General features: G+C 39.5%; 1 protein-coding gene across 2 annotated transcripts in view; it reads left to right on the top strand.

Moving 5' to 3' along the window:
* The first annotated feature begins 324 nt into the window (after window positions 1–324).
* Window positions 325–16,460, top strand: part of PPP2R2A (protein phosphatase 2 regulatory subunit Balpha) — an 86,176-nt gene continuing 70,040 nt past the window's right edge. Inside the window, exons 1-2 of one of the 2 annotated variants that reach the window (XM_070375496.1) lie at window positions 325–639; window positions 2,483–2,557. In XM_070375496.1, coding sequence (XP_070231597.1) covers window positions 633–639; window positions 2,483–2,557 — 82 coding nt within the window. In that variant the 5' untranslated portion in view covers window positions 325–632. The remainder of the gene's footprint in view (window positions 640–2,482; window positions 2,558–16,460) is intronic. The other variant, XM_005902991.2, reaches the window with a different exon arrangement.

Raw genomic sequence — 16,460 nt, 5'->3', positions numbered from 1 at the left:
CCCATCAACTCTTACGAGCGAGCACGTTAACTGGACCACTGAGCCTGCCCCAGAGTGCAGGCACTGACGCGAAGGTGTGGGCACCGAAGCGCAGCAGGACCTCGGACTGGTACGGAAGCGAGCACAGGGAGGGTTACAGCCAGGGACCAGAAACGCGCGGGCCCGGCCGGCTGGGACGCAGCGGGCGGGGCGGGGCGGGGCGGGGCCAGGAGCCCGCCGGGCCGCTCCCCCGCCCCTCCCCCTCCGCTCCCCTCCACAGCCCCGCCCCGCCCCTCCGGCCCAGCCCGGCGGCTCCGCCCTCCGGGTGACGTCACTGGCCAGGCCAGCCGGCGCCATTTTGAAAGTGGAGTCGCCTGCCCTGCCGCCGCCGCCGCCGTCGCTGTCGTAGCCGCCGCCGCCGCCGCCGCCGCTGGAGAAAGAGCAAGAGTGGGGAAGCCCCTGAGTGAAATCCACCATCCCGCCGGCTGGTCTGCCCGCCCCTCCTTCCTTCTCCCCCGACCCCTGCCCCCTCCCCCCTCAGGTGCCATCCGCCGCCATCCGCCCTCTCTACCCCCCCATCCCCAGGTGAGGGGGGTGAGTTCAGGAAGCGGAGACCCCGAGGAACCCAGCAGGGTCACCATTTGCAGCGCAACATGGCAGGTAAAGGAGAAATCACCCTCTCCACTGACAAGGCACCGCTTCCTTCCTCCTCCCTCCATCACCCCCTAGCGACCGCCTGCGCCTATCGGAGAGCCACGGGGCGCCCCTCGGATTTCAGGGAATTGGTCGGGTGGGGTGGGGGTGGGGAGGGTTCTGGGGAGGCGAGTGGTCGCTGTGGCATCGCAGTGGCTTTTAAAATGAGGGCTGGAGCCTGGGCATGGGTGGGGGTGGGGTGTGTGCCGGCGAGCCCAGGGGTAAGGCGTGGGTGGGGCGGGGTGGGGGCGACTGCCGATTTGTCCCTGCGGCCTGGGAGCCGGGAGAAACCTCCGCCCCCGCCCACCCGCGCCCCCCCCGGGGGGCTTTTTTGCAGCTCTTCCTTCCGGTAGTTCCTATTTTTCTCCCTTCTGCAAGCCTTCTCCGGTGTTTTTACGAATAAATCTATTTTGCACCGAGAAGGAAGAGTGCTTTACAAGTTAAAATACAATGGGGACATAGTGTATTTCTTTCCACTGTGGGTACGTATATTTTTGAGACTGTAAGCCTGAATTTTTTGGAGGGTCTGGAACCATTCTGCCTTTGGTTTCTTACCCTTTACATCCAAAGAGTGCAAGGCCTCTACTACAGCAAGTTGCGTGGAAAATGTAATTTAAACTTACGTTTTGCATGTTAGCTTTTGTGCAGATGTCCTTTTCCCAAAAGGGTTTCATGGAGTTAGTTAAAATAGTTGTGGAGTTCAGAGATATAAATAGCCAACGGAAGAGATATAGGTAAAAGCTTGGAGGGGGAAAAAGATGCAGAGAGAAAACCAGGTTGGAATATTTAGCAAAGAATGGAGGTGAAGGGGGAGAAAGGCAATTGCTTCGAGGATTATTTTTGTACATTTTGATGTTGCTGAATATCTTCATTCATCTAATAGAATCAATTCTAGATCCCGATCCAGTTTCTTGATAGATCCAGGACATTTCCCTCTCCGTGCTTGAAAGTGACATAGAAACATTCAGGGACTAAACCAGTTTTCTGTGCTTTCATCAATATTTAGACAGATCATTAAGTCTGTAAAAAAGTTAACACGTTGGATCGACTTAAGGTTTGCTGTGAATAAGTTGCTTTTTGGCCTCGTTGAATAATTAATGTGAAATTACAGTTGTTTTGCACAAGATGATGACAAATGAGCAGAATTCAATTCTTTGCAAGGTCCTTTGGCTTCTGAGGGATTAGGTGAAAGGGAGGGGAAACAAGCTTCCTGTGGCAGTCCCTTCAGCATTCAATTCAGTTTCTCTTCCTCTCAGTCTGGAGCCAGTGATTTGCTGGTAATGAACTGCAAAGAAATGGGTGGTGAGGTTGTGTTTGCTGTATGTGCGCCCTGTGGTGATAGGGTTCATATGAATCACTGCTCCTCACCCAGGCAGTAATGTTCCTGAAGTTTTCTCTTCGTTCGGTGTTTTATGGTAGCTTAACCTTATTAACTCTTCTGCAGGCTTTTGTACCCTTAAAGAAAAACTCTGACTTTTGGTATTTACGTTTTTCTGGTAGGTCTTGCTTGAAGTGAGGCTTTTACTGTATTTGAGGGGAAGGAAAACTGGAAGGAAAGTTTTGCACTCATGTACAGTGGTGATGATAGTACATGGACAATAAATATTTCAGACCTGGAATCTCTCTCTTTTGAACACAATACCAACTATTGGGGACTAACCTTTTTCCAAATTAGTGCTCTGAGGTGGTGGTTGTATCTGTGGGTAGTACCAGGCGGTTAGTCTCATGCCAGCCATGGATACCATCACTGTGTTTACGAGAGTAAACATGAGCAGAACTCAGTTTTAATTGGTATGTTTTCTTTTTCCAGGAGCTGGAGGAGGGAATGATATTCAGTGGTGTTTTTCTCAGGTGAAAGGAGCAGTAGACGATGATGTAGCAGAAGGTAAGAGAGCTTTTAATAATGCAGAATTTGGATATAGAATCTTTTCAAAATCTCAGTTGCTGAAGGGCTTCCTTGCAGCTGAATCTGTAATAGTTTAAGAACGTTTTATGTTTGTTGTCCAAGCAGTGGGAGAACAGTTTTAAAAGATAGTCTTAAAATATTTTATTGTTTATGTGTGTTTTATTTTTTTTTCCTGAATAAAATAAGGAGCACTAGATAATGATGTATATAAAACTGTCACAAGAAGAGTCTAAGGTCCATATGGTAAAAGTGTCTTTGCTGTGTAAATTTCATGTACCAATAAATGATGATACATTTTCATGGTTATACACTGTATTTTTAGATAGTTGAAATAGATGCCATCAGCATTTAGCTCAGAAATATTCTTGATAGCATCTTTCATTTTTAAGGGGCGTTTTTAGTTGTTTTTTTTTTTAACTTGCCTACTTTGAGAGTGTGGTGTTGAAATTGGCATATTCTGTGAAGAAGTGCTGGCTCAAATGATGCCTTTAATTGTCTTTTAAAGGTTAATTTAGGTGGATAAGAAAAGACAGTGTAATGGATATAGAGCATGTCTTCTGTATTCTTAGAAACTGGATTTGATCAGTTGAATTTCTTAAGTATTTATTTTCCCCCCAGATTTGTTTATTAGCATATTTCAGAATTCTCAATTTTTGAAACTTCAAGATTTTTGATTTTTGATGGCATTTGAGATGGTCTTAGACGGAGGAGACATTTTTCTTAGAGTAGTTGTATTACGTCATTGTTCAGAAATATTAAGGTATGAATTTTAATAGTATTTTGTGTCTTGAATTACAGTAGGAATTGTCTAAAACTCAGATAAATTAAAATAGGTACTTTTCAAAAGTCTGTCTAGTGAAAATTTATAAATTCTCTAGATTGTATTGTCCTCATAATAAGGTCCTATTTCTGACCTCCTGTCAGTGTACCGTTTGTTCTGACAGTTTTTCCAGGTGATGGTAGGATGATGGCCTTGTGTTGAGCCAGTTGAATGCTTGGATTTGCTCGTGTCAGTGTCATTCTTGATTAAGTACCTGATCAGAGTTTGTGGAGCCGTGTGGGGGAGCCAGCTGGCTACCATGGCACTTCTGAGACAGCTCTCTCACGTTTCCTTCTCTTGAATCCTCATCCGTTTTGCAGATGAGAAACTGGAAGCTTAAAGGAGTCGAGACTCACTGCTGGTCATACAAATAGTGCAAATCAAGGTTTTCTGGTGAAGCCTGTGGCATTCAGCTTGTCCAGAGAAAGAAATCCTAAGTTCAAGGGAGGAGTCATGTGTTACTCATTTTGTAACTCCATTACCTGTTGAACAGTAGGCACTCAAATATTGGATCATTAGTTCTGTGCTGTTGTGTAATACCCACCAAGTTATCAAAGTCCTGGATCCTTGAAAAACATTCCTTTGTTGATTTCCATTTATTCCCTTTATCAGAGATCTGCAGGTCCTAAACACACTAGGAATCCAATGTGTCTAGAATATAAACCCTGCCCTGAAGGAGTTCATAGTTTGCTTGTTAAACAGGCAAAGACCACATGAATTTTATTTAATCAGAAGAAATTGATGATTTCAAACTTACCTAACTGAACCAAATGATAGTTTGTGACATATATGATGGATCAGTAGGAGTTTTCTTCTGCTTATACTTAATAGCTGCATTTTGCTACTGATGCATTACATAATTTTCATATGAGGTTGTTAAGTGTTACTTTTACACACAGTATACTCTTGGCATTTTAACATGCCGAAGTGTGGTATATATTATTTTAATAAAAACATGATTTATTCTAGTACCTGTGTCCATACAAATGTAGTAAGTATAAAAAGCACTCAATTTTCAAAATACATAGCTTTAATTTGGGTATTTTTGCATACTGTAGTTTGCATACTATAGTCTGATATGTTTATTTTACTAAGAAAAGGTTTATTTTTCTGAAATAAAAAAAGATTAGTACATTTTCCCCTGGCTTCAGAGTGTGATCTGTAAATGATTACATCTGGCTCAGTCTTTGGCTTGCCTGCTTTCTGTTAACGATACATCCCAAGTTCTTTTCCATCAAAGGCTCCAAATTGTCTTTTCCTCCTACACACAGTCAGCTGTCATGGCATGCCCTTTTTACCTCTGTAATGCTTTAATCTTCTTTCCATGCCCACTTTCACCTTGGTTAAGGTTCTCAGTATTTCTCATCAGGATTGCTGTAACTTCCTAAATGATTCCTTGCTTCTTGTTAAATGTTTTGCTTCTAAGTTAATCTTAAATGCTGCCCAAGTTTATTTTCCTTAGACATTTGTAGTGGTCACTGTATCCACAGGATTATGAATGATATTTTAGCCTAGAATGTGAGGTGAGACTTCTCACCAATATGACTCCTACTTCTTTGTTCTTTGCCAACATGTTTTACTGTCCAGGTGAATGGATACTGTTCTTCAGACAAGCCCTGTACTTATTTTGAGGTCTTCGTTTTGTTTTTGTTTTTCTTTTTTGCGCGGGAAGACCCTTGGAATGCCTGACACTCCTCCCACTCTTCTCTTATCAGAATCATATTCATCCTTCACGTCACGTCTGTAACCCTTATACTCATCTCCCGTTTCCAGAAATATTTAAAATCGTCCTTCTTAGCACTTGGTATCTATAATATTTAGATATTAATCCCATCCTTCACTGTTGCTCTATAAGCTTAGTGCAGGACTGCTGTATCTTTGTCCTCTGTGGGACTTTCTACATAAAAACTGCTATGCTTAGAACAAAGCCTGGAACCGGTAGGTGTTCAGTTTTTATTGAATGGAGGGATAAAAATGTACTGTTACGGGGTTATGAAGGAGGACAAATATGGATGAAAGATACGATGATTGAGACATACTTTTTACTTGGCAGCTTTTTAAGTGGATTGATGATACACATATAGCCGTATAATAGGAAGAAGTGAGGCGACCTTGAGTTTCTGTCCTAGTAACAGGCTAGTATATGTCACTCTGGGTTCCAGTATGCTTAGCCTTTAGAAAACAGAACTGGATTAGGTGATTTCTGTTGTTCCTGGTCCTCTAATCTTGTTAATTCTCAAAGATGTCTTAGAAAAGAGACAGCCTCATGTTGTTACTACTGGTAAGTTAAGTTGGTTGAGATGTTGGATTCTCTGGGGGCCTTAATTTAAAAAGAAGACAGTGGTCTTGGTTACTCAGGGCTCAGGATTTTTCCTTAAGTACATTTCAGAACATTTCAGGGGGACTTCCCTGATAGGTCATTTGGTAAAGAATCTGCCTGCCATGCGGGGGACTCAGGTTCGATCCCTGGGTTGCGAAGATTCCCCTGGAGAAGCGAATGGCTACCCACTCCAGTATTGTTCCCTGGAGAATCCCATGGACAGGGGAGCCTGGAGGACTATAGTCCATGGGGTTGCTAAGAGTCAGACAGGACTGATTTCAGAACTGAGACAGAATTTTGACATTTGATCATATTCTCTTACTGTCCTTTGGTCCAAGTAAGCCCTTCAGAATGTTTACAGCCAGTGTTGGGGTGCTTATTCTGTGCCCTGTGCTCTTCAGGCACTTCAAGTAGTTTACCTTTGATGTAGCTGCTTGTCTTGGAGAAGGATGCGGCACTAAAACCCCTAGCACTCACATAGTCTCATGTCATGTAGTTTTTATTTTAGCCTTCATGGTAGCTTTAACTACATTTTATCATATCTTCTGCTTTAAGTTTTTCCTTTGTTGATAGCTGTTCTCTTACGAGATAGTAGTTTGAGCACAGACTCTAGTGCTAGGCTGCATGGTTGGAATACTACCCAGTTGCCTGATAGCTGTGTGGTCCTGGGCCAGTTAACTCAGCCTCTTTATACCTGTTTTCCCCTCTGTAAAACGAGGATGACAGTAAAATGTGTCCTATGATGTTGTTTTGATGATTAAATAAGCTAATGTTCCTAGAAAAGAAACCTAGCACATAGTAAGGGTTTAGCTCTTGTTATTACTTGAACATTTATGGGGAGTAAGGGAGAGTAGGAAACTGGGCAGTTGTCTTTAAAGGCAACTAAAAACTTACCAGCCAAAGTGAGGAAAATGGTGTGTGTGTTTTTGAACTCTGTATGAGTGGAGTCAAAGAATATGTATGTATAAGTGGGATGGTGAATTGACCTGAATGATGGTTGTACAGATGTTCGTAATAATTGATTAATTTTAATTTTCTATATTTAGTAGACTTCACAGTAAAAAAGGTTTCTAAAAAATCCAATACTGTACTGAAGGATTTGAATGAAAAACGACAGTCCCTTCCACACTCTGTCTCATATCCTCTCTAGTCCCTCTCCTAAGGGCAGTTGTATTGAACTCTTCTAGCTGTATTCCATTGGGCTTAATTACATTTTGTTTGGTAAATAAAATGATATTTCTGTTTCTCATTGATTTTAAACATTTCCGATTGACTTCCTTCCCTGGTAGATGAAGATTTAGCTGTTGATGTGGTTGTCCCCTTGCCCCAGTGCTGCATCACGTGTTATGGTCAAATTAGAAATCAGTGCTTGCATTGTCATGAGGATGCAAATAATTCATTCCTGAGCCAACACTACTCTGCGATGTTGCTCACTTTTTGTGCATCCCTTTATTTTCTCTGAAGCTAATGATTGCCTCCTTTATAATTTGCCTAGTTCTTTAAAAAATGTTTTTAAAATACTTCATTGTGGAGATTTTGAACATTACAGGAAGTAGATGGATGGAATAGTGTGATGAACTCTCATCACCCAACATTGACATGTGGCTGGTGCTGTGGATCTCTTGACTCCTTCCCAGCTCTTATTATTTAGTAATAGAAATACCATTGGTTTTGTTTTTAAAATCTAGATTCAACAAACTTGAAAATAAAGTTCATCATTTTAATGTGAAACAGTAAGGAATTTTTCCTAATGATTTTTTGCAGTGACAATTCTCCTAATTCGTTAATTTGTTCAAATTTGACTTGTGAACATAGGATTGTTAAAAATTCAGATACATGTGGGCAATCTGAAGTGTGTAATTTTGAGTAAAAAAAAATAAAAATTTAACCAATATGGTTATTTTAATTATTTTGATGCAGATTTTCACTATTTAATATTGAATATTAAATAATGAATTTTTATTATTTTCATTAAGTGTAATTTTTCTCATCTCCAAGTTTGACCATCTTAAACTTTCTTTCATAGGGTATTATTTTAGGGTATGATTTTCCTACATGAGCCAGTGAAACTTGGATCCAAATGTATTGCATCTTTTCAACACTGCTTCCTGTTTATTTTTGGACTTAGACTTGTGGACTAGTTCTTGGGAAAAAAATTTGCAGTGGGAGAATCTAAATACTCCCCAAGTAATGAAGTAAATAAAATTTAAGAAACAGTCTTTGGGACATCACAGAATTTCACAGTTTTAAATCCATTCAGCATGTTTAATGCTATAGTATCACAGAACTTAACATCATTTGTGTTCTATGTTTCTTAGAGTAGTATTCGTGTTAGATTTACGCACTAGGGTCAGTTAGTAGAAAAAACTAGTAGAACCTAGTTTTTTGCAAATTTTAGAGTATTGGCACATCGGCTGTATTCCAGAACTTAATGACTCGGGGTGAAGGTCTTAACATTTTCACTTTGTAACACACGTGACAACTTCTTTCTCTTAACACTAGCATTACTGCTGACAGAAGTCTGGTACTAATGCAGTGCCATTGCATAGAGTAGTCACTTTGCCCATTAAACAACATGGATGACTGTATTTCTCTAGTAGTAGGCAGTATCCTTGTTTTCTCCTAAGGTACTAAGGAGTTTTTTTGTACTCCTTTATTGGTTTAAAAAAGGAAAAACGAAGTAATGGTGTTGATTGTCTCAGCCTATAAACCAAAAATGACACTTAGGTTTTTCTCAGTACTCTCTTTTAGTGAACTATACTTTAAAATTCTTGAAAATTGTGGAATAAGCAGAATGATGAGAGATTGAAGCAAAGAATTAATTTTATTAAATCAGTAAAAAAAAAAAAAAAATTGCCATATATTTTGTGTTTATATATCTGTATTTGCCCAGTTTAGTTGAGTTGCAGGGAGAAGGGTAAACTTTATTTTAAGCTTCTTATGTTGTTAAATAGGAAAACGAAAGGGTTGTAAATAGATATTTTAGCTAATGCCCTCAACTGTCGACTTTTTTCCCTTCTCTTGGGTGATAATGGAAATTAAAATTGAGTAATCACAGGTTTGCAAGTTGCTCCCTTAGTAGAAGGAAAGAGAAGTAAAGGCTTGGTCATACATAAATCAGATCTCTTAATTATGTGCCGCGTGTCGTTGTAGGTGCTTTATGTATGTTAGTAGTCTGTGAAATACATAGATGCTGTTGTTTTTCCACAGAGACAGGAAACAGGCCGGAAAGGTTAATTTACTAACTGTATCCTTAAGCAGGTGGTGGAGCTAGGATTCTCACCTCAAAACTTTAGATTTCCCTAATGTAAGTTTATTTACTTAAAAACTTGAGCTCCTTTTAGTTAAGGTGAAGGTGTTTGAGATTGTTGGAATGTGACTGGTTTAGAGTTAATTTATAATGCCTAGCAGATTATTGTTTTGAAGTAATTGAATCCAACTTGGAGATTTACTGAATTTTCTGCTAATGGAATTCTTAAGCTAGAACATGTAATGTATGTCCTTGTACATTGGTGCATTGTCAAAACAGTGGTCATTTATTCCATTTTGAAGTGTGGTTTGGCAGCCTCTCTTTCTAAAGGTCTCTGAAGTTAAAACTATTTTCATAATCATACTAAGACACTATTTGCCTTTTTCATTATGTTGACATTTGCGCCAATGATACAAAAGCAGTGGTGGGTCAATCTGCTGACTTCTTAGCCTGTATTAAGGCCTTGGCACCAAAGGGTGGTAACAGTACCACCACAGTCATCTTCATTGCATGTATCAGCCATTTGAAAATGCACATTTTACTTAATGTCTTTGATGAAGCAGTAAAAATGGATTTTGTCAAGTCTCTACTATTGAAAGTCTTGACTCTTGAGTACACGTGTTGAACATTCTGTGTGGCAAAATGGAAAGTACACCTGAAGTGTTGTAAACCAGAATACAGTGGTTGGAGGAAAAGCATTAGTGAGTGCAGTTTGAGTTTCAAGATGAACTAACTAGCTGCTTTTGGGGGACATCATTTTTACTAGAAAGAGCTATGTGTGTGTTAGTTGCTCAGTCATGTCCGACTCTTTGTGACTCCATGGACTGTAGCCTACCAGGTTCCTCTGTCCATGGAATTCTCCAGGCAAGAATACTCAAGTGGATTGCCGTGCCCTCCTCCAGGGGCTCTTCCTGGCCCAGGGATTGAACCCATGTCTCCTGTGTCTCTTGCATTGGAGGCAGATTCTTTACCATCTGAGCCAACAGGGAAGCCCCCTGTACTGACAGACTGTTGAGACTTGAATATTTGGCAGACATTTTCTCAAATAAACAGTGAATCTGTTATTGCACTGGACAGTGTTTGTTGCTCTTGATAAAATTTAAGTTTCCAAGCAAAACTCAGAAAGTGTTGGAAAACGTGCATCTCTGAGCTTGATAACTTCTGAATACTTACAGATAATTTTAGATGAGATCAGTAGTAATATTTAATGACAGTGATTTTTGATACTGTGTAATGAAATGTGTCAACATTTGGAAGATCTACATAACTGAATCAGTATTTTACAAATGGCCAGTACCTGTGATGTTAAAGAATTGTGCATAAGCTGAAGTGTAAGAGCAGTAGGTTTTTTCAGTGTATGTAATTTTATTTATTTATTTGTTGAATTTTGGCTCTGCTGGGTCTTTGTTGCTGCTTGGGCTTTTGTGGTGAGCAGGGGCTACTCTTGTTGTGATGCATGGGCTTCTCATTGTGGTAGCTTCTGTATTGGAGCTGGTGCTGCAATACAACAGAAGCTGGTGCTGGTGCTGGAGCTGATGCTCCAATACAACAGAAGCTGGTGCTGGTGCTGGAGCTGGTGCTCCAATACATACTGGCTTCCGTAGTTGCAGCACATGGCCTCAGAAGTTTCGACTCCCAGGCTGGATTTTAATATAACAGACAACTGATAATGGTTTCAGATTCCACAAACTTGTAAGAAACTGTCACATGTTGAGTTTTGCAATAGTATCAAAGGGATATCTGTAACTACCTGAAAAACCTGGAAACTGTTCCTGCCTTCCCAACCACATATCTGAGTACGACTGGATTTCTTCATATATTTAACCTACACAACATGGTGTAGTATGTTGACTGCAGAAGGAGTTGAGAGAATCTCAGCATCTTTTGTTAAGTGAGACATTGAAAAGATTGCAGCAGTGTAATCACTGCAGATGGTGACTGCAGCCATGAAATTAAAAGACACTTACTCCTTGGAAGGAAAGTTATGACCAACCTAGACAGCATATTCAAAAGCAGAGACATTAGTTTGCCAACAAAGGTCCGTTTAGTCAAGGCTGTGGTTTTTCCAGTGGTCATGTATGGATGTGAGAGTTGGTCTGTGAAGAAAGCTGAGTGCCAAAGAATTGATGCTTTTGAACTGTGGTGTTGGAGAAGACTCTTCAAGGAGACTCTTGCAAGGAGATCCAACCAGTCCATTCTAAAGCAGATCAGTCCTGGGTGTTCTTTGGAAGGACTGATGCTAAAGCTGAAACTCCAATACTTTGGCCACCTCATGCGAAGAGTTGTCTCATTGGAAAAGACCCTGATGCTGGGAGGGATTGGGGGCAGGAGGAGAATGGTACGACAGAGGATGATACGGCTGGATGGCATCACTGACTCAATGGACGTGACTTTGAGTGAACTTCGGGAGTTGGTGATGGACAGGGAGGCCTGGTGTGCTGCGATTCATGGGGTTGCAAAGAGTTGGACACGACTGAGTGACTGAACTGAACTGAAATGGCATTCTTCACACTAATTTTGGAGGGAGGGGAGATAGTCTTTTTCTTTTTATAACTTCTTTGTTAACATGTAGGGCTGCTTATTACATTTTTAAATGAATAAATATTTTAAAAGGCCTTTGGGGGTCCTCAGATTTTAATAGTGTAAGGAAATCCTGCTATCCAGGAATAGCTTACAACTGTGGGTTTAGTCTGTTAATTTCATTGTACCTTTGCTTTAGATGAGTCTCCTGAACAACAAGATAAGTGAACAAACAGAAAGAATCATAAAGTGCTGCTTTTGTGTGTGAATGTTTAAAGCTTTCCTGTAACTTCAGATTGTTTCAGCGTACTCCCTTGCTGTTCTTTAGGTACCAAATTAAATACCCCTTAAGTTTTTTAGGGGTTTTGTCACTATCTCTGATGAGGTCCACTATCATTAATGTAGGATTAAAAATTCCTTAATGCCTAGTCTACTGCCATTTCTGGGTTGGCTGCCTGGTCATTGGAGATGAGTTGGTTCCCTTGCCATTGTGTTTTATTTTGAACCCAACATGTAGCAGTTTTTATGTGTTTTTTTTTTTTTCCCCTTCTGAGAGCTACACAGAATTGGCATGGTAACTATTTCTCAACTCTTAAGGGAGAGGAAAGGAGAAGGAACAGTGTTTTTTAAATTCTGCTTTAAAGTGCAGCATAATCCTATTTTTAAATAGTTGCTGAGTTTTCCATTCTAAGAATGCAGTCTCAACTATTTATTGCTTAGTATTTTCAGTATTTTTGTGGCTATTTTTCTATCCTTTTTAAAAATTTGTCAACCTGTGTACGACTTTTAAAACTAGCTTTACTAATTTTCCATCCATGTTTAAACACTGAGTTTATTTAAAAAAAAAAAAAAACAACTAATTTTTTACTAATATGGACATTTTTAATGTTAGCTGTAGCTGACTAAGATGTTGTCTAGATCTTTGCCTGTGACATACATGGAATTCTTGGCAATTTATTATTGAATGCTTCAGTGTGCCACTGTACCAAGGTCAGACTTTTGTAATTTTAGTTTCTGTATGTTGCTTTTCTCTCTGAATGGTCACATATTAACTGGAATTTTCTTTTCCGAAGTCCTTGAATGATCTCTTTTATCCAGTTTGAGGGGATTCATGGACCAGTGACCCTGTTTAAGAACCTCTGCTTTAATCTAAAAATTTGTCTGTGGCTAATACGCCTATATGGTTAATTTGGAGGAGTCAAGGATATTTTATATGAGAACGATAGTTTTTAATAATCCTATTAAGAGGATTATTCTTTCTTAGGAATCTTTTTAGTACTTAAACTCTCCTGATATAATTTTAGAGGGATGAATTTTCTAAGATATTGGACTTGACAGCTTTAGTGTAGTCCCATCTTAATTTTTTTTTTCAATTAAAAACTGTTGTCTCTTTAACCGTGGATAAAAATATTAGAGGAATATATTGGATTTTTTACTTGATTACTTGTTTATACTTCATTCAGAAGGAATCTAAATTTTCTTTATTAGTCTATTAAAAACCGATTGGTGGGAACGTTTTTTAAATTATTTGAACTTCTGAAACAATGTTACCTTTTAGAACTTGCCATTGTAGAGTTTCAGGTCTGCTCTGTGTGAAAGTGGAAACAGCCTTTTTGGTGTTAAACATGCATGCACACACACCCCTCAGCTCCCCACCCCGCCCAGTTTATCTCAAGCTGAGAGTCTTGTGGGCCTGAAGTAGGTGTGTTTTTAAAATAGCATAAGAGGAATCTTTAATATTTTCTGTTGGCTAATAGATTGAGAGGGCTGTATTTCAAGAAAACAAGCTGTGGTAGGCAATCAATAATTCTTGTCAAAGTCTTTACCCAGGGATGCAGCATTAAAAATGATTATTATCAGACTTGGTAGTAGAGAAGGGATTGCTTCTAGTCTTCTTTCTTTCCTTGAAAGGAGAATTATTTTTTTCCTAGCAGAAAAACTTCTTTAAGTATTTTTTTAGTGCCTTGATATTTTTATGTATTTTGCACTGTAAAAAACCCCATGAGTTTACTCTTGTGGCCGCTTTTAAAGGTACAGTTCAGTAGTACCAACTGTATTCACATTATTGTGAAGCAGGTTTCCAGAACAGGTTTTCATCTGCAAAACAGATACTGGACCCTTGAAACAACTCCCCATTCTCTCCTCCCCTCAATCCTGTATCCATCAGGCTACTTTCTGATTCTGTGAATTTGACTGCTTCAAATACTTCATACCGATGGGATCATAGTATTTGTTTTTTTGAGATTGGCTTATTTCATATCCTCAAGGTTCACCCATGTTGTAGCATATGACAGGATTTCCTTCCTTTTTAAGGTTGAATAATATTCCATTGTATGTCTATCCCACATTTTGTTTTTCCATTCATCTTTTGAACAGACACTTAGGTTGTTTGCACTTCGTAGCCATTGTGTGTGCCCAGCCTCTTTATAGATACACCTGGGGTTCTGTGGGGGAAGAACATTATAAGAACTTTCTGTAAGTGGTTGAAGGTAGACAGGAAGAGCCCTAAGCAGAAAATGGAAGTGTCAGATTAGAGGATATTGAAAAATACAGGTTGTTACTGCTGTGATACAAGTCTGTTATCCCAGATTAACAGTTTGGGGACAAGAACTGGGTTATTTTGTAGGCCATTTCAGGATAAGATTAAGCAAAATCTACATTTTTGACCAGACTTTCACCTTATTTGTTTTTCAGTTTCTGGTTAAAAGTAGAAAATCCCATGGATTTTGTGTCACATTTCATTACTGTAAAACTAACAATAAAGACAGTACATTGTTTTGTGTGTATTTTAATTAGGCAAAGTCTTCAGCATAAAAGGAAAATTTGATAACTACATTGCATTTCTTTGTAATGAAGTTGTAGATAAGTGATGACCAAGGTTGCATTTCTTAACAAGCCTTTGAGGTAGACATTGTCATTTTGTACAGAAGGACACTGAAGCCAAAAGAAGTTGAGGAATGTTAATCTAAGATTATGAGTTAGTCAGAAAAACTATTCTTTCTGCCTTTTAGGCTCCCATGTTGCTTCTCTGTGGTTCACTTTTAAAAAATACTATTTGATTACATATAAATCACTGGTAATCATAGGGAGTAATGCTCAGGTGAGACCCTAATTATTCATCTACCAGTCAATAAGTATTTGTTGAGTGCCCAGTATTTTGGAGAATGTGAGGGAAATAGAGGACATGGTTCCATCACTTTAGGTATATTAAGAAAGGTCAGTTTTATTACAGTAAGCATTCTCCATAACACTGTGGCCTTTGGTATTAACTTGTTCATATTACCAGGAGATCCTTGACTAAGCCCATGTAAAAGTTTTATAGATAATGCTGGGAGTAGTAAATTATTTCCCGCGTTTCAGGTTGAGGTTACTCTGCCTGATACTGAGATGGTGTTTAGTAGAATACATAGTTGTTCAAAAAATCACATATATCTCAAGTCTTTTTAAGACACAACTGTGGTTACAAATGGTTGTGAGTTGGATTTACTAATGAAAAACTGGAGATTTCTCCAGGCGGATGTTTGTGGTAGTTTACATGCCCTTTTGTCTCTTTCCTTTGTATCCTATGTTTCAAAATCTTCATTTGAAATTTTGGCAGTTCCTTAAAAAGTTAAACACAGATTTGCTATATACATATAACTCAGCAATTCTACTCCTATGTATATACCTCAGGGAATTGAAAACTTGTGTCCGCAAAACTTGTACCTGAATATTTATAGCAACATTGTTCTTAATAGCCAAAAAGTGGAAACAGACCTCATATCTGTCAACTGGTGATGCATAAAGAAAAGGTGATGTAAGCCATTATTATTGTTGTTCAGTAGCTATGAGACAGTAAATTTCTGTTGTTGGAGCCACCTGTGGTATTTTGTCATGGTGGCCCCGGTAAATTAAAACAGGATTTTTGTTGTTCAGTCGCTAAGTTGTGTTCGACTCTTTGGGACCCCATTAACTGCAGCACACTAGGCTCCTCTGTCCTCTACTATCTCCCAGAGTTTCTTTGCATGTCCTTTGAGTCGGTGATGCTATCTAACCGTCTCATCCTCTGCCACCCTCTTTTCCTTTTGCCTTCAGTCTTTTCTTTTCCAGTGAGTTGGCTGTTCGCATCAGGTAGCCAAAGTATTGGAGCTTCAATATCCGCCCTTCCAATGAATATTTAGGGTTGATTTCCTTTAGGATTGACTGGTTTGATCTCCTTGCAGTCCAAGGGACTCTCAAGAGTTTTCTCCAGCACCATGGTTTGAAAGCATCAGTTCTTTGGTGCTCAGCCTTTATGGTCCAGCTTTCACATCTGTACATGACTACTGGAAAAACCATAGCTTTGACTATACTGACCTTTGTCGACAAAGTGATGTGAGGTCTCTGCCTTTTAATATGTGTCTAGGTTTGTCATAGCTTTCCTTCCAAGGAGCAAGCACTTTTTAGTTTGTAGCCACAATGGAACATTGTATAGTCATAGAAAGGAACAAAGGCCTGGTACATGCTGCAATGTGGATGAACTTTGAAAACATGCTAAGTGAAGAAGCAGTCATAGAACCCACATGTTACATGGTTCTGTATGAAATGTCCACAGTAGACAAATATGTTGAGGCAGAAAATAAATTAGTGGTTGCTAGGGCTTTGAAGTGGAGAAGGAAATGGCAACCCACTCCAGTGTTCTTGCCTAGAGAATCCCAGGTACGGGGGAGCCTGGTGGGCTGTCGTCTTTGGGGTCGTACAGAGTTGGACACAACTGAAGCGACTTAGCAGGGCTTTGAAGGGTGGGAGAAAGGGAAGTGGCTACCAGCAGGTACAGCATTTCTCTAAGGGATGATGGAAGCATTCTGGAATTAGAAAAGTGATGATGGTCACAAAATTCTGTAAATTTAGTAAAAACTACTATAATGTACACTAAATTTGAAAACGTAATAATTGTAAGTAAACTAAAAAATAAACAGAGACAAAGTAGGATTCTCTTCCTTAAAAAATTTCT

The sequence above is a fragment of the Bos mutus genome, chromosome 8 (genome assembly GCF_027580195.1).
Source record: "Bos mutus isolate GX-2022 chromosome 8, NWIPB_WYAK_1.1, whole genome shotgun sequence".
Taxonomy (NCBI): Eukaryota; Metazoa; Chordata; class Mammalia; order Artiodactyla; family Bovidae; genus Bos; species Bos mutus.
Note: the sequence above shows the minus strand (reverse complement) of the source record. Positions and strands in the feature narration are given on the sequence as shown.